At 37.5% G+C, this 27030-nt stretch overlaps 1 protein-coding gene across 36 annotated transcripts in view; it reads right to left on the bottom strand.

Moving 5' to 3' along the window:
• The window catches only part of PTPRD (protein tyrosine phosphatase receptor type D), a 2174486-nt gene that overhangs the window by 415318 nt on the left and 1732138 nt on the right, over window positions 1–27030 (bottom strand). For all 36 annotated transcript variants that reach the window (XM_036854271.1, XM_036854269.1, XM_036854273.1 and 33 more), the window contains one exon: window positions 534–700. In XM_036854271.1, coding sequence (XP_036710166.1) covers window positions 534–597 — 64 coding nt within the window. In that variant the 5' untranslated portion in view covers window positions 598–700. The remainder of the gene's footprint in view (window positions 1–533; window positions 701–27030) is intronic.

Raw genomic sequence — 27030 nt, 5'->3', positions numbered from 1 at the left:
TTGATTTGTTTGAATACTGTACTCCACGACAGCTGTCGGAAACGGTACATTAGAACAGCTGCTGTGACAGCTACAAGGGCTTGGAAGTTTAATTGGGCTCAATGTGACATTGCACATTTTTCTAAACATAGAAATATCCACAAAACTAAAGAAATTTCTAACGGGTCTGAGCAATATTTACTTATTGGCACCACCAACTGGTTAATCCCAGTTTGCGTTGTATCATTGGTCTCATAATACCTTTTGCTACTGGGCTGGTTAGAGTATCAAAAAAAGAAAGAAAAAAAAAAACAAAGAAAGGCAAACCAGTAGGAGCAGTTCGATGCACAAGAAAAAGGGCATTAAGACAGAGAGGAAATGGTAAGCAAGTCATGTCAATAATCTCTTTGAAAGGCTGGCTGGTAGCCAAGGAGGATCCCCACAGTGTCTCAGGATTTACTTCCAAAGGAAACATATTCAGAGGCCCTGAGCGTGGTGCCAACTGCAAACAAAAGCACTCGTTACAGCCCCCTAGAGAAGGGAGAACGGCTTACTCTCAGCATCCGCGTGGAGGAAGACGGCAAGCAGCAGCAGCAGCGGCCTGGCCACGCGCACCATCCTGCAGCCCGGCACCAGCGCCCACGGGCAGCCTGGAGTCACTGCCTCCGAAGCCGCAGCGAGCCGGACCGATGTGAACTTTCAGCTGGAACACTTTCAGAGCCTGTGAAGGGAGAGGTAAAGAAAAGAAAGGGAAGAAAACACAAAGACGCTTAGACTCTTCACTCTTCTCCCCTTGTCCCATCACAAGCACCACGAGAGATGCAAAACACTGTCAATACGCCATACGTTGTAACCAGGACACCTTTGTATTAGGAAGCAAACAACCTGGTTTGTGAAATGGGGCTACCCAAGCTGATCTTGTTCCCGCGTTCAGGCCATCCTGAAGCCAACCACTCTGGATTTCACTCTCTGCTCGTGCCACCTTCTGGGCAACATTCTATGAGAAGAACCTGTCACTTCTTATGAAATATTACATGACTACATCGGTGGAAGAGAGTCCATCAATGCTACAAGTAAGATTTAAGAGAAGCTCCACCATGCAGGATAAGAAAACTGATTTATAAATCATTTTTCTATTGAAAATGTTTTGAAATGGCATTTACCCATCACACAGACGACTATTTAAAAATGGGTAAGTTTATGTCGTATTTTCTTGCTTTTGCACCTTTAAAATAATAAGGTGCTTTTATTTTGCACTCTAAGTTAAAAGTTGTTTATTACTTTATTTGGTAATACCTAATTACAATTTTGAAAATAAAAAAAATAAAAAAAATAAAAAATAAAAAAAAAGTCTATTATTGGCAGAATAATGGAAGTTGCTTTCCTGGCACTAGGTGAAATGACAGTGCTAATTCAACTTTCTCCAGCTAAACAGTAGAGGTTAGAATTTTTTACACCAGCACATTTGGCTTCTTCCCTAAAGACACATTACATTTGAGTCTAGTTTGGCTTCAATAAGTCAAAACAATAGCTAGCAAAAGCCACTTTGACTTACAGGATTTTTATATGCCTCCTGGGCAACGGCTTAGTTTTCTCAATTTTCTAAGTAAAATCAATAAGCCACAGCCTGTTTTTAGAGAGCCTACTGCATGCAAGATATCAGAGTTGCTACTCAGCACTAAGTGTCGCAAGATAACAAAAATGAGTCAGATTCCATCCTCTGTGACTTTCCAGTTTAGGAGGGAAAATAAGACAGGTACATTGGATGACTAGTACAAGTTAATACGTGATTAGTGCCAGGAAAGAAAGCCAGATAATGCCATGAAATACAGGATCAGGAATGACATCATGGAAAAAGCGGTGTCTCCAACTGGGCCTTGGAGTACAGGCAGAATTTTACCAAAAGAAAGGAAAGGCATTCCAGGAATTCTACGCAAAGGCAGGGCAGTGAAAAAGGAACTTTGGCAAAGGTGAGTTGCCTGGTTGGCCTGAAGCAGGGCTTCCCAAATATCTATACGCATCAGAACCACCAGGAAGACTTGTAACTGGGCACGCACCCACCAGAGTTTGTGATTCAGTAGGTCTGTGGTGGGGGTCCAAGAACTTGCATCTCTAACAAGTTTCTGAGTGATGCTGATGCAGCTGGTCCGGGGTCCACAATGAGGCTACTGGGTTGGTGCGATGGATCCATTAGGAAACCACAAGAAGATGAGGCAAAAGAAAATGTCTCATGCTTTAGGTGTACTTCCTTATTAGAGTTTTTGGCTCTCTGCTATTTTTACCGTACTGTTTCATTTAAATTTCCAACATGCTAACTTCGTTTGTGCGATTGAAATAAAATTGCAGTATATTAAAAAAAAAAAAAAAAAAAGAAAATGGCTCAGGCTTAAAAAAATAATAGGTCATGGAGAGCCTTGGATGCCAACCTAAGTCAACCAGGCTTTTTTCAGCAAACCACAAAGGGAGCAATTTAATGTTTTGGAGCAGAAGAACAATATAGAATGAAGCTTTGAAAAGATTAACTGACAGCTGAATGTGGGATGATTTACAGAACACTATTATCAAGAGTCACAGGTAAGAAGTAACACAGACCATAAGAGTGATGGTGGTCCTGGTGGGAATGGAAAAGAATGGAAGTGATGACTGACTGTCTCCAAGCAACAATCTGAAGTATGGCTCTTCGGGTGATAAATGATAGTTCCTACAGAACCTTCAATAAATCCAGCACATTTTATACAGAATAGGCTCTTAATAAAGAGAGAAAGAAAAGGCATATTTAATGTTACTGCTTCCTCTGTCATTGTGAGCAGAACTTGAGAATGACAATCAGAATTTGTTTGCCAATGAAACAGTATACCTCTAAGCTTTGCATATAGGAATATCTGAAACACATAAAATTCTTGACACAAGATACTAGAGACATCCAGAAATAACCTAAAAACTTAAAATAACTTGCACTTTAGAAAGTATTGTAATGCAGATACTCTAGTGTGTCTTTTTTGAAACTTAAGCTTGAGCATGAGAATAAAAATTTTTTAAAAAAGATATTATCTTTTTCATTACTATGAATGAATGGTGTGAATGCAGGAAAGATAAAACTAAAAGGAAGGGGTATGATCACTCTAATTACCATTCCACTAGATAGCCTTCTTTTCCTTTTGAACAGATTTGTGGGTGGCATGAAGGAGCAAATTGTACATTGAAATGCATGTACTTGAAACCAAAAGCTAGCCAGCTGCTCCAAATCAGCTATTGTTATCAATCTCATCCGGAAAACAACTTATCAAGCAGTTCACAGCTATCCAATGTTAAATTCTCCAAACTTCATAGAAGTGCTAAAGGAATCAGCTCTCTCCCTCTCTCCCTTTCACCGCTCCCATCCTCATGCCAGCGTTTCAAATGACAGCAAAGTCCAGGAGACATCAGTCCTGTCAGACTCAATTTGTGTCTGTGCAAGCGTATCAGAGCCAACTGCTACATAATGACTCGATGCAATCACAGAGATGGAGATGTATGAAATGCTCTCTCAGGAAAGAGGTGATTTGGCTTTCCCCCTTCTCAACTGAAGTGCCATAAGAAGACTAAGTTCTTTCAAATGAACCTACAAATGTTACCTCTGACTTGAAACACTGATAGGATCTAGAAATGAACGCAGATGTGAACATACCTGTTTTTCCTTAAATGGGCTATGCCCTTGGCCGAGATATGACAAAAGGAGATCAGAGGTGTGAAGATAAAACCAATTCTAGATGTTCATTCTGGACAGTCTCCACTCTGTATCTTGTTTATTACATAGAAACTTTGCCAAAAGGAAAATGCTGGCTTGTGTATTAGTAAGGTGGAATTTGAATTTTGGAACAAAAATGGGCAGTAGATTTTTAAGAAAACATTTTCAGTGAAAATAATGTGGTCCAGCGGTTAAGACTCTGCACTCCCAATGCAGGGGGCCCGGGTTCGATCCCTGGTCAGGGAACTAGATCCCACAACTAAGAGCCTGCATGCCGCAAGTAAAAGAGCCCACATGCTGCAACTAAAAAAAAAAAAAATCCCGCGTGCCACAACTAAAGATCCCGCACTCCGCAATGAAGATCCCGTGTGCCGCGACGAAGACCCAGCACAGCCAAATAAATAAATAACAAATGTTTTTTTTAAAAAAAGGGAAAAAAAAAAAGGAAATAATGAGGATGAATGATTGTTATAAGTAGTTTCCTGTAGTTTCCAAACTACAATGTTATAAGTAGTTTCCTACCCTAAAGAAAGGGTAGCCAAGCACGCTGCAATGAAAAGGGCAAGAAAGGGGGTTTGGAGATACTAAAAGTACCATGGTTTAGCTTACATCACAAATTATTCTGCATTTGTGCAATAGCCCTCAGCAGGGGCTAACTCTGTGATTTTTATATACCTTGCCCTTTGTGTCTTTTATTAACTGGGACTGGCAGATAAAACAAACCATCTAGATGAGCTAAAAATAAAAAAAAAATATTTAAAACTCTCTGGTTTCTTATTGCTCACGGCACAAAGATGTTAACAATAATTTTGTTGATTTCCCATCAGCTCAATATCTACTTTTCTATTTATGTACATGTGTGGTTAGAGAAACTAACAGCTCAGAGAGCCAGTGTGTGCAATCTAATTTGAAATGAAACAAGAAAAATACACTTGCCCTGAGTCTTATATCACTGCTTCAAGTGATCTGATTAGCTGACACCTAACTCTTTATCTTCAATTTAACTTTGGAACCCTTTTCTATAATAAGTATATTTATATTCAAACTGAAATGAATGTTTAAGGATATTTTTCAGCTTTCTGTATTGTTGGTGTTTCTGTAGATTATGTTAACATAAGAGAGAAAAAAAAAAAAGGCTTTTCTTTTTAAAAAGATATCCTACAAGTCCCTTAAAGAAATGAGTGATTGTAGGTTTTTTGCAGGAAATGTGCAAAACGAGCATGGAGCATCTTGCCACACCAGGAAGCAAGGAGGTTTTCAGGAACTACCAGGTTATAGCCAAAAAGAGGAGCCAAGGTGAAGAGGCTTGGCTCCTACATCAGTCAAATGTAGGAAAATCTGAGTGGCAAAAAGAATAACAACTGCAATGAAATGGAACACATCATATTAAAATCCACGAGTTTGTAATCTTAAAAGTTATTTTTAAAAATTACATTGGTCAGTCTAGGAGAAAGTTAAAGAATCAAGTCATTATTCTGAGAAGAGGGAGACAAAGGGAAAGAACTAAGGTTTTTTTCAAAAAATCTCCATAAGAACTTAAAAAAATACTGCTTTCACTAGATATTATTTATCCCTATACATCTTGCTTCTTTCTGTCTTAAAATAACCTTATACTTTCAATTCTAGACATCTTAGAAGCAACAATATGGTAATGATATTTAACCTGAGCATATACCCATTAAGTTGGGGAGATGGTGTGGTAAAGAGGAAATCCCTAAATGCTGTGACTTCTTTTTATCAACCTCCCAAACCAATCAGGCCTCTATAAATCAACTAGAACAGATTTCCAACCACTTAAGAGAAAGAAAAAAAATTATAGGGAGGATGTGCTACCAGGAAACTGATTTGTAAAAGAGACACAAGCCTGGTAGAGACTTCTGAGGGCGCCCTGTGAGTTTCCTGTGCCCTCAGCACACAGTTACAAGGACACAAAAAGAAAAGAGAAAACACAAATCAACTTTCAACATTTCACTTATTCACAAGAATTTTCCAAGAGAAGATAGTCCCCTAAACAGTTTATCATGGTCTAGGACAAGAATCCTCCGGCACTATCCAGTAAAACTTTCTGCAGGATAGAAATATTCTTTATCTGCACTAATAACTGACCACTGTAAACACAGCTAGTATAACTGGGGAAGTAAACATTTTCCTGTATTTAAGTTTAATTTAAGTTTAAATAGCCCCATGAGGATAGTGGGTGCCCCACTGGACAGCACAGACCATAGCTTTAGTTTTCAACAGCACTGACGAGCACAGCTATAAACAAAGCCTACGTTTTCCGGGTTGTAAACTGAAACAATCAGGTGGGAATCCTGAGTCCATGTAGCCCTTGGCTTCCAAATAATTAGACTCTAAGGGTTCACTGGGTTAGGTGAGGAAACCCACTTAACCTCTGGGTCACTTACTTCCCCATCCCTGACCCTCCCACTGCCAAAAACAATCATTTCATTGTTTCAAACTACTTCATAAAATGTGGGAGATCAATAAGTGGTCAAGTGTGTAACTGGAAAATGTCCAAACAGAAACACTGTAATTAAAAGGAAAAAAATGGGTATTTCATTATCACAGCCAGAAGAGCTGTATTCTCCACTATGAAAAGTCCCTGTTTGGGATATAATAGAAATGGGAACTTTGACAGCAAAGAAACACCACATTTCATGATGGGAAAGGCAAGGATACTTCTACACATCCATATGACATCATGTGTATAATGCTTATGAAATGGCCACATTCAATTAATTAATATCAATGAGGAATATGGACAGTACATTCTTAAAGACATGCAGCACCGAAAGCCTCGGCTATGGAAAACAGTGCTGAGATTAAAAAACGGCAATAGAAGAATGTCATTAAATTAAATAAAACAGAATATCATTAAATTAAACACATCCAATATACCTCTGAATCTAAAGAATACAAGGAATCTAAAGAATATAAGGAATTACTTTTATGAAATGAACTGAAAACTCCTTAAATTATACTCTTTCCCATAACAGCACATCATGTCAGAACTCTATTTTGCCCTAAACATGTTTTCATGACAATAAATTGGGAGAAAAAGAAAAACCCAGAGGGGGTTTATGAGATATTATGTATAAATACATAAAAATAACTCAATCATCTCATTTTTGGCTTAGGCTATGACTTAGTTTGAAGACAGCAGGTGACTGTAAGTACATGATAACTCTTTGGTGAAATCAACTGGATTATTAGAATAACTGAAGAGTAAAACAATGCCTATCCATATGGATACATTAAAGACTCTTCATATGTTTAGTTCTGATACATAGAGAGAAAAGCCAATGGTCTGAGTTTTGTATAATTCACTTTTCAAGTTACTATTGGTACAATCTCTGTAAGATTTCAAATAACTTTACATTTGAGGCACACATAAATATTAGTTACTTTCAGAAATGGCAAAATGACATTATTAACTTTGATCATTTCTTTCTCCTTCAGGAAATAAAAATGAAGTATGCCATGAGAAATGAACAGATAGGGGGAAAAAAACCCCTCATCTCTCTGTCTACCTATTTTTTCCCTTACAAACAGAAATATAATTCTGATTTGAAAAGTAGGATAGCTTTAGAAGAAGCATCTAATGTCTTTAAGTGATTACTGCGTGTGATAACATCTATCCAGTTTTATACAACACTAGTGGAAACTTGCAATGGAAAAGTTAAAATACAAGTCTATTCAACATGCTGTTGGACTCTGTTATTTGTTCCATTCTTCCTAAAATACATTTTAAAAGTGAGAAACTGATCAATCTTGCAAAGTAGAGACAGATATGTAACCCAGTCACTTCTTACCCAAAAAGCAGAACACAGATTATATTGCTTTAATCTCTGGGCATTTCTAAATGGATGTGAAACCGTCATTCCTAAATTACTCCTGATTTTCTTTTTTATTATCTTAAAAAACAAAAGAGTATATATATATATATATATATATTTTTTTTTTTTTTTTAATAAGGACATTTTATTTATTTATTTATTTTTGCTGTGTTGGGTCTTCGTTTCTGTGCGAGGGCTTTCTCTAGTTGCGGCAAGCGGGGGCCACTCTTCATCGTGGTGCGCGGGCCTCTCACTGTCGCGGCCTCTCTTGTTGCGGAGCACAGGCTCCAGATGCGCAGGCTCAGTAGTTGTGGCTCACGGGCCTAGTTGCTCTGCGGCATGTGGGATCTTCCCAAACCAGGGCTTGAACCCGTGTCCCCTGCATTGGCAGGCAGAATCTCAACCACGGCGCCAGCAGGGAAGCCCAAGAGTATATTTTTTTAATGCATGAATTTTTGTTTAAAATACATTTTGCTTTTAAAATACATTATGAGTAATAAGGCTTTAATTATTCTTATGTCCATTTAATTTGTTTTATTTACATCAATACAGAGTAGAAACTAGCAATACATGGCAATTATTTTACTTATTTACTATGAAAAGTAATTTTTAAAATTCATTTTGTGGAGAATTTACCACTCCCTTTAGCAATGATTACTTTTTTCCTTAAGATTATTTTTAAAACAAAGGGTCTTTTAATAATAGTATATAATAGTTTTTAAATACTTCATTACTAGAGCGCAGCAGAAACTGATTTTGCCTACTCACAGGTGTTACATCTATAATTCCATCTTCAGAGTGATCCAAGCTCTAGACCAGTGGCTCTCAGCTGAAAACGATTTTGCCCCTTCCCCAGCGGACAACTAGCAATGTCTGGGGACATGTTTAGTTGTCACGATGCAAGGGGAGTGCTAATGGCACCTAAGGGGTAGAGCCCAGGGATGCCGTTAAATATCCTACAGTACACACCACCACCCTCCACAGCAAAGAATTATCTGGACCAAAATGTCAACAGTGCCAAAGGTGGGAAACAATGTCCTAGAACAGTTCATTAATGTTAAAGAAAATTTTTTAATTAAAAAAATGGGACTTTTCAAGGCCTGTTTCTAGTATATTATTTTCTAAATCCATCAATTTTCGGTGTTTCCAGTGCAGTGTTAGATTTGAACTTCTGGGCATGGAAGTCAAAACACTATGGATGGCTCCCAAAGTTCCCTTTTTGTCCTAAGCTAGAACTGAAGTTGGCTTGCCTTATGGGAAGGTCAGTTCACAGACTTAGATGACAAATATTGTCACCAATTAAAAGGATGAATCCGTTAAATAGGGCAGAGACTGCACATCTATTCACTGACAGATGTGGTTCCCATTCCTCATGATGGGAGCTCAGCTCTTCTCTGAGGGAACAGTCCCAGGATAGAAATATTCGGTTCCAAGGAATGTCCTTTCACTTCACTGTCAGCAACAGACAGTAGAATTGTGAGAGGTCGTCATGAATGGCTGGGGAATGTGGAATTAAAGCATCTTCTCTTCATTTCCCCAATATTGTCCCCATGACTTATCCCATATCTCTGTGAAAACCTATGAACACCATACATAGTAGAGGAGAGTTAAGTTCTATGTGGAGAAACCAAATAAATGGTTATTAACCAAACAGAAACACAACCTAAAGAAAGGGTAGAGAGAACAAATATCGATCAGAGATATTCAATATACATTCTCCTCTTCTCTCACCCGGCATATTTATTTTCTTAGTTATATTGTACTCTTTATTGTTAGTGCCTTCTTCGCATCTACCCTTCTCCACGAATGAAACCAAAGATTGATAAAAATCAGAAAAATTACAGATCATCTTGGGCAACCCCCTCATGTAACAGACAATGAAGTGAAAGGACATAATGAAATTAATAGCCTCAGGACACACATCTGGTTAGTCTCAGGAGAGGGTTTAGGACCCAAACCAATTTTCTTTCTTGTACAGCATTCTGCTTCTATCATCTCTGACTTACTATAATGGAGATATCTAGCTTAGGTGAGGTCACGATTAATTCTAAAATGAGCACAATAAACAAAAGTTGTCTTTTTTAATTGGCAGAGAAATAGTGTAAGGATTGGCCCAAATGAAGGGGGAAGAAAACCTTAAAAGTTGGGTATAGGAAGTAAGGATGAGAGGATCTCACTGAATATAAGTATTTGAGAGTTGTCGTCCTAGATGGATAAATAATTCACAAATGAAAGTTTATCCCATGAGTCAAAAATTCTCCCAAAAGTCAATCTTTAACTTAGTAACCCATTATTATGTACTTGCGTATCTTAGAGTCAAAGAGTTTATAGGTGTGCTTAGAAATAGAAATGATTAACCAAAAATAGATTTTTTAAATTCTCACATGCTAGTAATTGAATTAATAACATGCAAACACATGTTTATACCACCTTGAGGCACATTGATTTTGTATATTATTATCTAGTTCTTTTTTCATGGAGTTCTTTTCTCTTTCATTTAAATTTTAGCAAAAATACATGTTGGCTAATTGGGAGTAGGTAGGAATGCATTCGATGATGAATTCACAGAGATATATAGGAGGGTTACCCAGGTGGAAAGATGCCAGCCAGAGTGTACTTTATTATAAAGTTGCTAAGGGCAACACGGCCATATTAAAAGAAGAAATGAAGACACACAATAGTTATTTTTCAAAAGCAGTGGCATTATAAAGTGATTTGATAATAAAGTATGAAAACTTCCTGCAGCAATAAAAGCACTAGGCATTTCCCATACCAAGATGTGTCAGTCTAGGAATGAAAAAAAATCTATTTTTCCCATAGTCACTCTTTCAGAAAATATATTCGAGACCTCCGGAAAAAGGCTTTGTAAAATACTGTTATCTTGGGGACTTCCCTGGTGGCGCAGTGGTTAAGAATCCGCCTGCCAATGCAGGGGACACAGGTTTGAGCCCTGGTCCGGGAAGATCCCACATGCCGCGGAGCAACTAAGCCTGTGCGCCACAACTACTGAGCCTGCACTCTACAGCCCATGAGCCACAACTACTGAGCCCTCGTGCCACAACTACTGAAGCCCGTGAGCCTAGAGCCCATGCTCTGCAAGAAAGAGAAGCCACCGCAATGAGAAGCCCGCTCACCGCAACAAAGAGTAGCCCCTGCTTGCTGAGACTAGAGAAAGCCCGCGTGCAGCAACGAAGACCCAACGCAGCCAAAAATAAATAAATAAATAAATAAATAAAAATTTTAAAAAAATACTGTCATCTTCATTATACCTCTATAAAATACTCAAACAAAATACACAGTGCAGATATCAAAAAAGGAGTTTAAAGTCATTAAAAGCCTAGTAGCGAATGAGATGTAGTAACTTCCTAAATACCAAACTTCCCAGATACCGACTGTAATCTTATTTGACTGGCCCACATGACTAAAAGAAAAGGAAATGCCAAATAATAACATCAACCAAACTCCTCGGCTGGATTTAGGCATCATCCTAGAGGCTTTCTGAAACACAGATTCTTATATTTTCAAGTACAGGAGTACCCAGGTACTAACATGTGTAGGACCAAGCACAGGCTGGGGCTGGGGCTGGGGCTGGGGCTGGCGCTGGCGCTGGCGCTGGTGCTGGCGGGCAGAAGTGCAAGGACAATGGGGGTGTGGGGGGAGGGGAGTGACCCCTAACTATTATTTGGTGGGGATCAAGTCCCAAATTAACATGTCCACATTTTAGGGATTTTTCTACCTTTTGCGGTATGCTCAATAGTGCTTCCATCACAAACTGAATAGGTGTGGCTTTGCTTCTATTATGTTTAATATTTTTTAATCATAGATTTAATCATGATGTGTTATCACATTACCTTGTAAAACATTTTTCAAAAGTTATGCTTTTAGAAATTGTGCTCACTTCCTCCACAGCAATTGTCTTTAGGGTCAATACTATTCATAGCATAAATCTTCATCATTCTCAAACTTCGTATGTAGCAGTGGATACACCCCATACATAAATATGGTGTATACAGGCCATATACAAATGTAGCGCATGTTGAAAAAAAATATATATATATATTATATATTCCTATTATACTACTAATGAACTAAATACATTGCCAAATACACAAAATTAGAAATTTTTAAAATGAGATAAAAATAAACAGACACAGGAGTCCTAGAATTTTTTCCTAGGCCATACCAAACATTGGAGATCCACTGCCCTAGATATTCTGCAGTTTGAATATTTTTCACATACATTTCGGGTGACAGTAGATAAAACAGAAAGCTTTTACTGATTGGTAGTTTGGTTTTGTCCGCCAACCCCCTTCTGGAGTCAAACACTTGCTGTAATCACCACATGTTAAAGTTGCCATGTGACGGCTGATGTCAACATGATGTAACACACAGAGGAGAAAAGAGACTGTTGTGGTTTGAGATTTTCATACAATGTCCTCATTTTATCATTGTAAACCATCCACACGAAAGCTAGAACAACTTTACACATCAACTGTGTTCTTGTTTTAAAAATGAATTCTTTCATTCTTTGGCTCCATGAATATTCTTGAATACCAGGCTCAGTGATTCATACGAGAGACATAACAATGTACAAGACAACAAGGTCCCTGATACATTTGGGTGAGGGGAGATAGAAAAATACAAGCAATTTTTTAAAAAGTGAAGTGGTGAGTGCTATAAAGAAAACAAGGTAATGGGGGAGGGGAGGGGAAGTTTTAGATATGGTGGCAGGGAAGGGCCCTGAACAGGTGGGGTGCAAGCCTGAACCTGGATGTAAATGACAAGACATTCTGAAGAAGACCTTTCCAGGCCAAGGGGCAGACTGCCCAGGGCAGAGGCTTGGAGGCAGGACTGAGCTTGGTGTTTCTGGAGCCCAGGGAGCCAGGCTGAGAGAAGTATGCATAGGCTGGGAAATCAAGATGGACCCAGACTGCACAGGGCCGGCAGGCTACACTGCAGAAACTGGATTTCATCTGCAACGCAATGGGAAGGCAATGGACGGCTTTATACTATGGAGTGGCATGGTCTGATTTATATTTAGACAACCTCTCCAGTGGTTGTGTGCCAATGGTTTTAAAAATGTAAATCTCTCTCTACCACCCACCCTGCCCCACGTCTCTGTACAGACTTCCAATCCATTTATTTGGACATAGCCATTGTACTGTGTTGTAAAGTCTTTGACCCTTTATGACAGTTTCCCAGTTTCATTTTCAAGGATCCTATGGCAGTCTCCCCTTCCTAAATGCTGTTTAAAACAATCAGAGAGAATGTGTTGCTTTTTAATGTTTTAAATTGTTTTCTGTTCCCATATAATAACAGACCCTAGGAAACCAAATGAATTTTCTTCTTTGTCCCAGGGCTCCCCACTGGAGAATTTTAACACACTAGAAGTTTTACTTGAGAAGTAAAGTGCCTGACGCTAGTTCTCATTTGCATTCCTAAAAACTAGAGGAAAAAAATATCTGCTTTCATGTACAAAGAAACGGTGGGCACACCGGATCTCCGTGGTCACACTTTTAAATCTGTGATTCCGAAAAGGCTTTCTACACATACTTTAGGATAAAAAAAGTTTCTTAAGTTTGCTACATCAAAGTCTTGTTTTGACCCTTTTAAGCCTTGTAATGTTAGCACTGATACCAATACCCAATAGTACAATGGCATTCAGACTATTAGAAAACACAGCCTTTCCAATAATTGAAAAATCTTTTCTTCCAGGATTTAGAAGTCGGGTCCCGCTGTGAGTCAATTGCTGGCTAGCTTCCCAAATTACCTTTTCACTCTTAGTTATCCTTTACACTTCATCCCTTAGTCTTCACTCCAGGATTTCCTCCATTATTAAAGCAAGGCTTTTAACACCCCAACATGAGGTCATTTAAGTCCTTACTTTTTCTTATTAGTTACCTAAAGAAGCTGGAAACTGCCAGTATTTAACGTCTGGCTTAAAAACACAACATAGAGTAAGTACTATAGTTTGTTATATGGAGGGTGTAGAAGGTGACCCAGAAAAGCCACCTTCTTAAGCATCTCAAGAGGAGGACTCTATCCCCCACTGGTTAGCCTCATCACTCGCCTTGGCCAACAGAACAGGGGAGAAGCAACACGGTGTGCATTGACCCTGAGCCTCAAGAAGCCCAAGAAACTTCAGGAAGCAGCTTTGCAGGCTCTCTTCCACTTGCTGATCTTGGGTCCCCTGTCACCACCACCATTTGAATAAGCCAAAGCTTGTCTGGTGGAGGATGAGAGATCACGTGGAACAAAGACGAGCCACCCAGCTGAGCTATCTTAGACCAGTCATTCCCCACAGGACCTGGCAGCAGACTACAGACTCATGAGCAAGCCCAGCACGACCCACAGCAGCAGAACCACCTAGGTGAACCCAGTCCAAACTGCCAACCCAGAGTATTGTGAAAGAAATAAATGGATGCTGGTTTAAGCTACTAAGTTTTGCGATGGTTTGGTATATAGCAAAAGCTAATGACATCAAGGGGTTAAATATTTATCGCATCTACTCTCAAAGATTTTTTTTTAAATGTGTGTTCTGTTCAGTACTTTACCACACTTTACATACAGGTAGGCAACTTGGTTTCTTTTGGCTACAACTGATTTATTTTGGTCCTCTTCTGACAGCAATCAACTAGTAAAATCACTGTCATTAGCTTTCAGATTTTTTACGTAGTATATTGTTCCGAGATTTAGGAAAATTAGTAAATTGGAACTATTTGTACCTCTTTGCCCCTTCTTCCAATTGTAAATATTTTCTGCCACATAGCTCAGAGGGAGCAAAACTGTTTTAAAATGCCTTTAACCATTGGCTAAAACCACATAGCATGACGTTCCTTCCTGGTGATATAATTGAAGTGACGTATGTGTCTGAGATCTCAATTGATCTTACCAAGTGTACCGACAAGTAGTATTTAGCATAATTTTATCTCCATAGAAGCTATTTTCCTTAAGCAGTTTCTGCTCAGGGATGAAGCCCACAATTCAAGTTAGGTTAATAAGTGAAATTTTCACTCAAGTTTTTTAAAGGAATGACATTTTAAACAGTCAGTGTGTGTTCCTCAGGCCAGTTTCTGACTGCATACTGGATGTGTCTGTCCTTGGATAGGAACTAGTCAACTTTACTAGTTACTATCAATAGAATGTGTAAAAAGTGAGGAGACATGATTAATTTTAAAATTAATAAAAGAATTTAGCAAGGCTGCTGAATATGTGGTCACTATCAAAAATCGGCTGTATTATATACTCACAATTAGAAAATAAACATTTAAAAATATGCCATGTACAACAGCATCAAAAATATTTTTAAAATCTAGAAATAAATGTAACAAAAGTTGGCAAGATTTCTATGCAGAAAATTACATAGCATTAGTAATCAATAAGATGATTTAAATAAATGGACAATCATAATATGGTTTGAAAGACCCATTATTGTAAAGATGTTATTTTTTTCCAAGTTGATCAATGAATTCAATGAAATCCCAATATAAATTTCAACAAGTTTTTCTTAATAGAAAAATTGATTTCAGAATTTATAAGAAAGTGCAAAGAACCAAGAATAGGCAAGGCAATCTGTTAGAAGAACAAATGTTGAGGGACTACCTATTGAAGGTAATCATACCAGTTACTTATTAAAAGACTTATTACAAAGCCACAGATATTAAGACAGTGAAGTACTGGCTCAAGGACAAAGGGACCAGTGAAGCAGAATAATAACTCTAGAAACATATCCACCTGCATTCAGGCAATTGACTTATAAACAACTGTGTCCCTGTAATGCAGTGGCAAAGAATAATCCTTTCAGTTCATAGAACTGAGTCAAGTGGATATCTATATGAATAATAACATATACTGACCCCCTACCTCACACCATATACAAAATCAACTCCACATAGATTAGAGACCTAAATGTGAAAGATAAACAGTAATTCTTATGGAAAATAACACAGAAAAATATCTTTGTAACCCTGGCATAGGCAAAAATTTCTAAAACAAGGCAAAGTAATAACAATAAAGATTAATAAGTTGGAATTAATTAATTAAAGATGTGTGTTCATACAAAGACATTATTAGGAAAGGTCATTCCACAGAGTGGAAGGAGATATTTGCAAAACACATATCCACCACAGGTCTGATACTATCTATTCATTTTTCATTCTACTATCTGTATTTTGGGGGGAGAAGGTGGAGGCAAAAGCCTTGACCAGACAATTGACAAAGATAAAAATCAAATGGCCACAAAACATACAAAAAGATGCTCAACAATGTTAGTCACTGGAGAAACACAAATTAATATCATAGTGAGAAACCACAACACACTCACCAGAATATTTAAAGTTAGAAATTGAACAACACATGTTGGCAAGGTAGTGGAACAAATGAGCACTCATATACTGCTGATGGGAATGCAAACTGGTAGAACCCCTCTGAAGAAGTATTTTGTAGTACTTAATAAAGTTAAATGTACACCCATGTGGAGAAAGCAGAATGGCTCCTAGGTCCAGGAGAAGCAGTATAGCCCGAGGACTGGGGCAGAGACAGTCAAGGGACCAGAGTTCTAGACATGCTTTAGTCCTCACTTTCATATTCACCTTGGCCAAATCATCCCCTTTCTCTGCCTCAGTTTCCTTAGTTGCTTTATTTTATAGCCTGTATTACCTTCAACATATCATATAATGCATTTATTATGTTAATTACTTATTGTCCTCATCCCCAATAGTATCCACAAGAATAAGGTTTTTAAAACCATGTTAAATATTCATGACTTGTGTGAAAGTACATATATGAAATATGTACAGGATAAGCTTATTTTGCAAGAAACATCCAAAAATACAGCAAACCCATCTGTAGTTTTTCCCAGCTCACAGGGTGATGGTGATGGAAGTGACTATGGTAGAGGCACTGGTTCTTTGTTTGGTAGCTATACTGACTCTTTGTTCTTTGACAGGCACAGTACTGGGTTACTCAAAGGTAGGTTTTACAAAGCCCTAGAGTTGTACTCTTAATTAGAAATTACTGACCAGACTTCAAGCTTACTCTGTATTTAGGTCCTTCCAAAGCATGTGCATATAAACAGGCAAAAGGAAGTAAAAATCCTCAAAATAATAACCTGATTTCAGAGCACATTCTTTCTTTCTTTTCCTTATATATAATAGTTAGGAAGAAACTTGTTTAATGATAAAGTCAACGAGTTAAAATATGGTTCTGAAGAATCTATAAACAAATATTTATTCAATGTCAACTCTCTGTACCTGACATCCTGCTAATACGTGTCAGACACAAAGATTAGACAAGGGCAATGACTCTTAAAACTGTACTGTTTGTTTGGAAATATAGGAATGTAAAAATTAGAAAAGCATGACAATATGTTAAGAACCAAATAAACATGTTTGGTAATTGCAATGATTGTTGCTTTTGTTGTGGTCATCCATGTACAATGCTTGGTGTCAGTCTATTTATGTCTTGTAAAAATAAAATACAGTGTGTGTGTGTGTGAATAAAAAAAAAAAAAAAAAAAAAAAAACCAAATAAACGGTTTGAATAATAAATACTCATATATGTTTACAGGAGTGATGCATATGATCTCAGTGGTCAGGAAAGATCTTATTAAGTTGGTGGTAGTTGACAGATCTTGAAGAATATGTAGAATCTTGATTTGAGAGGAATACAAGGCACTTCAATAATAAGCATAAGATTTAGAGGTTGATATGTTCAAAATATTTTTAGGAACAAATAAATTGGCCATTTTATATATACCATAGCTTTAGTATGACAAGGAATTAATATATGGGTAAAGCCAGTTTGTGGTAGGATTTTTAAGGCAAGCTGAGTTGATCCTGCATGGCAGTAAACCTCAACCCTCAGCAGAAGAAGTAGAGACAAAGTTGGAGTTATTTTCTCTCAGAGTGTGCATATAAACCTCAAATGTGTTGAAGGAAACAAGTCAGAACTCTGCCGATAGCAATGGCTGCCTTTTGGATATTAGTGAATGAGGTAAAAAATAAATCATAATACTGCATTCCAAAACTACTTATTCAAGTAACACTACCGCCATGATAATATAATCCCAATTTTGTCCTAAATGGCATTAGACATTTCTGATTTCCTGGGGAATGATATCCATATAAAACACATGACATCCATTTTACAGTTTGAAATCTTGATCCCACAGAAGCAGTCTAGTGCTTGGGCTAAGTGGGTGTTACTTTCCTCACTTTGTCATTATCTTATTTCAAGAAGGCTCTAGAGACAATCCCTGACATCTCCATGCTTTGACTTCCATCTGTGTGAAATGAAATAATGACTGTCTCCTTTCTACCTCATCAAAATCAATGAGCAACAAAAGCACATTAAAATCAGGGACGCAGGAAGGATTTGAAGGAAATAGCTTCTGTCCACTGTCATTAAAAACAAAACAAAATTCAGCCAGCCTTTCTCAACTGGGGTTCCATGAGATAATTATGCGCTACAGACTGTAAATTGAATGATTCTTTTTCAATTCTCCCAAGGATGTTGTAAAGCTGGTACCATTCTGAATGCACAGGCCAGGAATTAATTCATTGCATAACGGTAGATGCCTTAGATCATTAGCGCTGAATTTTCTTGTGAACTCAGGATAAGAAGAGCTGACACTGTATGTTATACACAAATTAAGCTAGGGTATTTGATGTTGTTTTATTTAAGAAAAAAGTGCTCTATGTTTGTGGCCCTGTAGATCCAAAGCCTCACCATATTCTAAAGAAAAATAAAATAACCTGGAGTAATGCTAAAATGAATGGCCCATAAATTTAGGGATGTTACATAGAAGTACCAAAGAAGGAAGAAAAAGAGTAAATGCTGCCATACTTTACTGTTTACAAAATGTTTATTGAAGAGAATTTCTGACTTAATACCTAATATTTATGTAGCTTATTTAAAATTCTACAAAATGTGCTTCTGCAAGACAAACATTCCTCTTCCTGATTTAGAGATGAGGACAATGAGACCCAGGAAAAATAACCTTCCTAACATCTAAAGCTGGTGTGAAGCAGAGGCTCAATTTCAAGTAAGTTTAATTACAAGAGAAAGCGGCTCCTTTTGTAGCCATTTAATTTCACAAAAGCCCCTCAAAGTAGGATTAATGTTCATGGCAGATGAGAAAACGATTTCAGGGGAGTAACCAGTGTCTGGCCCCAAAGCTCAGTGCTATCAAGTTTCTGACTACAAATCTTATATAACCTGCCAAGCCATGGCTGAGAGAAAAAGCACAAAGTAGACCAAAATGGCTGCTCTGGGTTGAAGTGTGCTCTTGGGAAAGTTTACAATCTCCCAAATTTCAGAACGTGACCTAATTTGTAGATGGGGCTCTTTATGGAGGTCATTAGGTGGGCTCTAATCCAATATAACTGGCATCCGTATAAGAAGAGGAAATTTAGATACAGACACACACAGAGGGAAGACAATGTAAAGACAGAGAGAAGATGACCATCTACAAGCCAAGGAGAGAGGCCTGGAACAGGTCCTTCCCTAACAGCCCTCAGAAGAGACCAGCCCTGCTGACACCTTGGACTTCCAGCCTCTAGAACTTTGAGACAATTTCTGTTGTTTAAGCCATTTGGTTTGTGGTACTATGTCATGGCAGCCCTAGAAAACTGACCAAAACAGAATTAAAATTAAAAAGTTATTGGTTCAAAATCCAAAAACCAGTTTAAGTGCAAAATGAATTTTTCTGTAAATTTGTAACATACATGCTTCTGAGGCTATTAAAGCTTAAAAATGCACTAAGTCTTTTAGAACACCTTTTCTAAGGAAATAAAATTAAATCTCATTATTGTTTTGGTTAAAAAAAATGGATCTACACTATTATAGGGTTAAGTATTTTGACGTATTCACTCTACGGTAAATGCTAACATACATGTTTTATAGTGATATTCTGATTCTTCAAAAATTATAATTACACATCATATGAGTAACTAAATATGTGTAATATTATGGAATGCCTATATATTTAAATTTTAGCAGGTTCTCATTAGTTTATTAATCAATACGTATCCCTTTAGGGAGATACATTAAACAGTTCTATTTTCAAATTGTCTACTTAATTCCACAAATGTAATTCTACATACTGTATCAAGAATCTAACGTAGTGATTATTTATAATTTTAAAACTTAAATAAACTGAACATTCTCCTTTTTCCAAGTAACTGTATACTTTTTAGCAAGAAGATACTATCTTCTAACCTCATTATATTCCGAGTTCCATGGTACCTTTTAATTGATAAGAGCACAATACAGTTATTTTTGAAGGACAGGATGATAACAAAATGATAATGAATAAGATCTATTTCATTTGATGTTTTCTGGGATGGTCTTTCCATAGGTTCATTAATAAAAGAGACGCATGGAAAAATGCCCAATAAGTGTTAGGTAATGCAATTATTATTATTATTAAATCAATTTGTTAAAGTAGTTCATGTTCAAGTTAGTATTAAATATAAAAAGATTAAGAATTATACTATTCAGTGGATTGTACACTATTTTTAATTAATTATATTTGTTTTTTCTGTCCAAATGTTTGAAAATTATATATGTACTTGAGAATATGTCCTAGGTATGAGTCCCTTAATTAATTTTGCCAATGAGGTGATAGCTTTTTCAACCAATATGTCCAAGTACATTTTTTTTAATTCACCTATTTCATTCATCCTCCTCACCCCTCTCCTCTCTAGCAACCACCTGTATGTTCTCATAGCTATGCTTCTTATGAATGTTAGTATTCCAAAATGCTGAAATTGAGAAATCCTTAGTGTGCATGCATATGTTTCATGGGGGGTGCTTAGACTGGTTGATGGGAGTGATCACTGCGATACTTAATGGCAATATATATCTCCCTTTGATGTCTGTGTGAGCTTGAAAAACGCAATGGCCTTTCAGGTGATTGTTCTTGGTGGTCCGGCTTCCCACTAGAAAAAAATGATTTTATTTGGTACAAATAAAGTAGAAAATAAGGTAGAAAATGGTACTATACTTTCTTGCTAACAGAACTAGGAAATTATAAATTTTGAAAATGTGACTAGCTTCACTTTTATTTCTAGTGAGTAACACATAGTTTTTTTTTATGTTTTACTTCATGAATGAATCATTTACTGTTTAGTCCTTCTTCACTAAAAGGGTTTATAATTTGGAAAAACAAAGGCATCAAGCTTTTACATCTCCGGTGTCAGCCGTTGCTTGTAGGATGAAACTTCAGGTAGGAAAGTAAAAAAGAAAAGACAGAAGCTGATTTCATTTATTTGCCAAAGAAGCAAGTGATCTTAGATTTAAAGGATTTAAGCTATAAGCTCTTAATAAATGGAGATAAATATAGCTGTTCTTTCTATCCCAATAAGGCAAATATGCAATTATCAAGTTATTGAATATATGTGGATAGGAAACAGTAACTTTAAGATGCTAGCTGTAAAAAGAGTCCAAGAAACTTTAGCAGAATTAAAAGAAAAAAACAAAAAAACAAGAAACACTAGTGGTTAAAGAATAATCTAGTGAAGCATATTGTCACTGACAAACTTAAAATTGTAAGACTTCTATCTCTTTCACCATCAATGACATTTCTTTGTATGACTCTTTTCATAAAACTATGTGTCACATGATATTGTTACTGTTTGTAATGACTATGGATGGAGAGGCCAATCAAACTATAGGAGAAGGGAGATCAATCAGGATGCTGGAGTAAGAGGACATGGAGCTCACCTCCTCCCACGAACACAGCAAAAATATATCTACATGTGGAACCATTCTCACTGAAAACAAACTGGAAACTGGCAGAAGGACTTCTATACAAGAAAGGCTGTATGAAAGATACACAAGTAATTGGGTAGGAAGGAAAGGAAAGCGATTGGGTTGCCCTGGGAGAGGACTCAGAGGAAAAGGAGGATTCACGGGTGGACATGTGCCCTGGGTAGTGAGGAGTGAGAGCCACAGAATGGGTACCCCAGTCTTGGCATCCTATGTGGGTAGTCAAGCCCCACTGGCGGGTGGGAGGACCGCTGGAACTAACAAGGGTCTATGGGAAGCCAGGGCTCTGCTCATGAGTTGCACACATGCACAGTCTTGACCATGAGGCAGGGTGGAAGAGGTCTGCTCTACTGGCTGCCAGGTTTCCAGCTACCACCTCAGTACACCCCCAGTCCAATCCAAATGAACACTCCATTCCCGCTCATGCCACATCACAGTGCAGCACAGGATCTGGGAGCCATGACCAGGGAGGAGACTCCACTGTGGGATGCAAACAGGACCTGATCCCAGGACAGAGTCTGAAGGAGCGGATGGTCAGCGGCCGTTGTTGGTGCTTATTCAAGCAGCACATTAGAAGCAGACCAGCTCTCTGATGACGGCCGCTCCACCACAGCTCATCTGCTGATAAATGAGGCGAGTCCATGTGGACCCCACCTGCCCTGTGGTGTGGCTCCACAATAGGACAGGGATAGCAGAGGCTGGGGGAAGTGATCAGCTGTAAGGGACATAGGAGACCTGAACCCGAGGCTGTGTCTGCACAGAGCAAGAGAAACAGTTTCCTTCCCGAAGAAGGAAATAGATATCCAGGTACAGGAAACACAGAGGGTCCCAAACAAGATGAACCCAAATGGACGCACACCAAGACACATCATAATTAAAATGGTAATACTTAAGTGAAAGAGAGAATTCTAAAGGCAGCAAGAGGAAAACAGAGTCATATACAAGGAACCCCCATAACGTTATCAACTGGTTTCTCTGCAGAAACTCTGTAGGCCAGAAGGGAGTGTCATGATATATTCAAAGTGCTGAGAGGGAAAAATTTTCAACCTAGGATACTCTACCCAGTGAGATTACCACTTAGAATAGAAAGAGGAATAAAGAACTTCTCAGAAAAGCAAAATCTAAGAGTTTATCAATGTTAAACCTACACTCAAAGAAGTGTTAAAGGATCTTCTCTAATTGGAAAAGGAGTAAGAATCTATAGAAAGGGAAAGTCCCACTAGGAAAGGCAAATAACATATTATAGACTGAGGATCAACATAGGCAGAACACTCTTTGACAAAATCGTAGCAATACTTTTTTTTGGATCTGTCTCCTAAGGCAAAGGAAACAAAAGCAAAAATATACAAATAGGACCTAATTAAACTTAAAAGCTTTTGCACAGCAAAGGAAACCATCAACAAAACAAAAAGAGAACCTATGGAATGGGAGAAAATATTTGCAAATAATATGACCAACAAGGGGTTAATATTCAAGACGTATAAAGAGCTCATACAACTCATTATCAAAAAACCAAACAATCCAATGAAAATATGGGCAAAAGACCTGAATAGACATTTTTCCAGAGACATACAGGTGACAACAGGTACATGAAAAGATGTTCAACATCGCTAATTATAAGAGAAATGCAAATCAAAACTACAATGAGATACCACCTCACATGTCAGAATGGCTGTCATCAAAAAGTTTACAAATAACACATGCTGGTGAGGATGTGGAGAAAAGGGAACCTTTGTACACTGTTGGTGGGAATGTACATTGGTGCAGCCACTATGAAAAAGAGTATGGAGTTTCCTCAAAAAGCTAAAAATAGTTACCATATCATACAGCAATTCCACTCCTGAGTATATATCCAGGAAAAAAACCAATTTGAAAAGATAAATGCACCCCAATGTTCATACCAACGCTATTTATAATAGCCAAGATATGGAAGCAACTCAAATGTCCATCAACAGACAAGTGAATAAAGAAGATACACACAAACACACACACACAGAGGAATATTACTCGGCTATAAGAAAGAATGAGATTCTGCCATTTCCAGCAACATGGATGTACCTAGAGAATATTATGCTTAGTGGAATAAGTCAGACAGAGAAATACAAATACTCTGTGATATCACTTATATGTAGAATATAAAAAATAAAACAAATGAATGTATTTGCAAAATAGAAACAGAATTACAGATATAGAAAAAAAACCTAGTGATTACCAGTGAGGAAAGGGAAGGGGGGAGGGACAAGATAGGGGTGTGGGATAAAGAGATACAAATTACTATGTATAAAACAGGTAAGCAACAAAGATATATTGTACAGCACAAGGAAATTATACCATTATCTTATAATAACTTTTAATGGAGTATAATCTGTAAAAATACTGAATCACTATGCTGCACACCTGAAACTAATATAATACTGTAAATGAACTATACTTCAACAGAAAAAAAGCATTATAGGAGAAATGCTCCTTCATAGGATTTTAAACCCCGAAGTTACTACACAAAAATTGGCAGGTGCAAGGTTAGCTGAAAAGAGCTAAAATAGATCTCCTAAAGATTTACAATCCTAAGATCATATAGCTAATCACTCACTGCAAATCTCATTTACACAGAATTATACAGACAAGTAATAATACTATTAATAATAATCATGGTACAAGGAAAATAAATGAAAAGATAAAGGTTTCTCAAAAAAAATGGAAAAAGGAAACCTAAGGACAAAATAATTTCAAAGATCACTAAATTCTGCCACTGTAGTGGAAGAAGAGAGAAGCAATGACAAAGTTTGAGTTTTAAATATCTTTGCAAAGTAGCATAAGAGTGGGAACATTTTCCATTTATCCCTTTCTTCTCTAGTTAGCTATAAACCATGGTCTCAGATGTACCATTAACAAATGAATCAGAGGGTCAAATAAACCCAGATGCACAATTTAAGTACATGAAAAATACCTACCAGGGGCAAAAAGTGAGTAGGAAGAACAAGACTGAAGACTATATCCAACTGTTTTAATGTCCTAAACTATAGACGTTTAGGGAATATCTATGTCTGCCTGCCTGCCTGCCTGTCTGTCTGTCTGTCTGTCTGTCTATCTATCTATCTATCTATCTATCTATCTATCTATCTATCTATCTATCTATCTGTAACTCTATGGTAAAATCTCTGAGGAAAGCTTTCTCAAACTGAATTAAATATATCAGTGTAATTCACAGTTACACTTTTTTGGCATTCGCTAGAACTTTACCACCTCAAATCTTCATTGAGGCAAGAGAGATTTAGGTTTAAACATTAAAATGAGATTGACTTTCAGAACTTTATTTTCCTGCTGAGAGTACAAAATAAGCACCATTACTGTTGGGACTATCAGTAAAACTGTATATATTACTTTCATGGGAATTCTTAAACCCTTAGAGAAATCAGCTATGTTGACAGATATATATTTACTATCAAAATAATAACTGCTCCTTAGCATAAACCATTTATTATTTTTCTAATTTAATCCAATTCCTTCCATTTTCCTTAAATATACTATTAAATAAATAATTTGCTCCTCAACAGCATTTCTCTGGCATGGAGGAAAGAAAGCCATACAGACTAACCTATCATGTCTCCAGATGAACACGCTCCTTCAATAGAAAACCTCTTTTAAAATTAATGGCCTGCTACAGCATGATGAGTGTTCAGGAAAGGAAATATTTATGGTTTTTCTCCTAACTTTTGACCCTTGAAATTAAAAGCACTTTCTCCACCTCCTCTGTTCCAGTTAACCCATAGGAAAAATGTCTCTCTTCATGGCAGGGAGAAATTTTTATGATACCCAGAGATACAGCTATATATAAGTGATCCAATACAAAGCTTCCCCTAAAGAGTTGCGTCCCAATGGTGAGAAAAATCACAGAATGCCTTGGGACAAAGGGTCACTGGACTTTGCCACGTACACTTATCCCCAAGCATAAAACAAAGGTACTTTCCAGAGTGACAATGAAACTCCCGGAAATGTCGGCTGTCCAATGGGCCTCCATGGTTAATAACCAGCCTGAGGGTTCCGGAATGCTCAGGATCCTGGCCCAGATAGATACACAGATGCCAGCAGGAGGCACCAATCAAATCAGGCTTCCTAGACATTCTGCCAAATAAAGATGGTTCCAGCTAGGTAAGATCTACAGGAGAAAAACATTCTTTCTCTCTGTTTTCACTCGTTATCTTCAAGACAGTAGAGCAGACTGTACCACAATCAAATCACAGAACTCCCGTCATAAATAATAGTGCCAATAACAATGCATTGGGATACTACTATATATTATACATAGTATAAATGCAACATAATAGACAATATAACGCATTGCTATAAATATCATTTTTGTTATAAAGTTTAAAAAGACAGCACACTTGAGAGAGAGAGGTGTTCTCAAAAGAAAAAAAAAAAAAAAAAAGGTTGGCAGGCCAGTGAAACTGATTTCAGACTCTGGCCTCTAGAACTGTGGGAGAATAATTTTCTGTTGTTTTAAGCCCCCAAGTAAGTTTATAGTAATTTGTAACAACAGCCACGGGTAGTTAATACATCATACTTAAATCCTCACTGCTATGACTATATATTGTTTCCAAGTTGCAAATTAAAAAACTGTTTGCAGGCTTCCCTGGTGGTGCAGTGGTTAAGAATCCGCCTGCCAACGCAGGGGACACGGCTTAGAGCCCTGGTCCGGGAAGATCCCCCATGCCGCGGAGCAACTAAGCCCATGTGCCACAACTACTGAGCCTGCGCTCTAGAGCCTGCGAGCCACAGCTACTGAGCCCATGCACCACAACTACTGAAGCCTGCGCGCCTAGAGCCCACGCTCCGCAACAAGAGAAGCCACCATGAGAAGCCCGCGCACCACAGCGAAGAGTAGACCTCATTCACCGCAACTAGAGAGTCGGCACGCAGCAACGAAGACACAACGCAGCCAAAAAATAAATTAATTAAAACAAACAAACAAAAAAACTGTTTGCATTAAGTATATAAACAGTGGTTACAGAAAAAACAACCAAATTAACTCCATTTTAAAGACCAAAAAGATTAGGCACCATCTTTTTACAGAATTTTTATGCTTTTGAAAGCATTCCTTTTTTTCTAGGGGATGATCATAAGTTACCACTCTCTAATATGTCAAAGAAAAACTTCTCATCAAAAATGAGACCATAAGCACAAAGACAAGTAATCATACACATTTCATAAAATGCCACAAAACACATTTTCTTTTCTTAAATTCCTTCTTTTAAGTTCACCTATGTACAGTAAATTCAAGGCTGAACTATTTTCTCTTGATAATTTATTGTGGGAAAGCTAATGCTTTCTAAATGTCACAGTTTGAGGATTCATTAAAAATTATTGGGGGATTGTTTTTTTAATAATAAAATGCAAATATTAAAAGTGAAGGGAGTGTTAATTACTTGAAAATGTGAAACCATTTGCAGTATTTAAAACAAAATTAAGAACACTCTATAACTCTAATTATTTCAGGAATGAAGTCAAATCTTAGTCCTCCATGTTTGCTGGGCATATGGCATTACATTAGACATGGCACATATGTGAAACATGTTTTTTCTTCTTCCGACTCTACATATTTTACTGTGATGTAAGCCATATGTTTCATTACAAAGGGTGGTATGAAAAGGCTATTGCAAGAGAGGCAAACTCTTGATTCAGAGATCAGTAATATAGAAAGGCCTCTTCATTAAAAAC

The sequence above is a fragment of the Balaenoptera musculus genome, chromosome 6 (assembly GCF_009873245.2).
Source record: "Balaenoptera musculus isolate JJ_BM4_2016_0621 chromosome 6, mBalMus1.pri.v3, whole genome shotgun sequence".
NCBI classification, from domain to species: domain Eukaryota; kingdom Metazoa; phylum Chordata; class Mammalia; order Artiodactyla; family Balaenopteridae; genus Balaenoptera; species Balaenoptera musculus.
The sequence above is the reverse complement of the archived record's forward strand: the minus strand, read 5'-3'. Positions and strand labels throughout refer to the sequence as shown.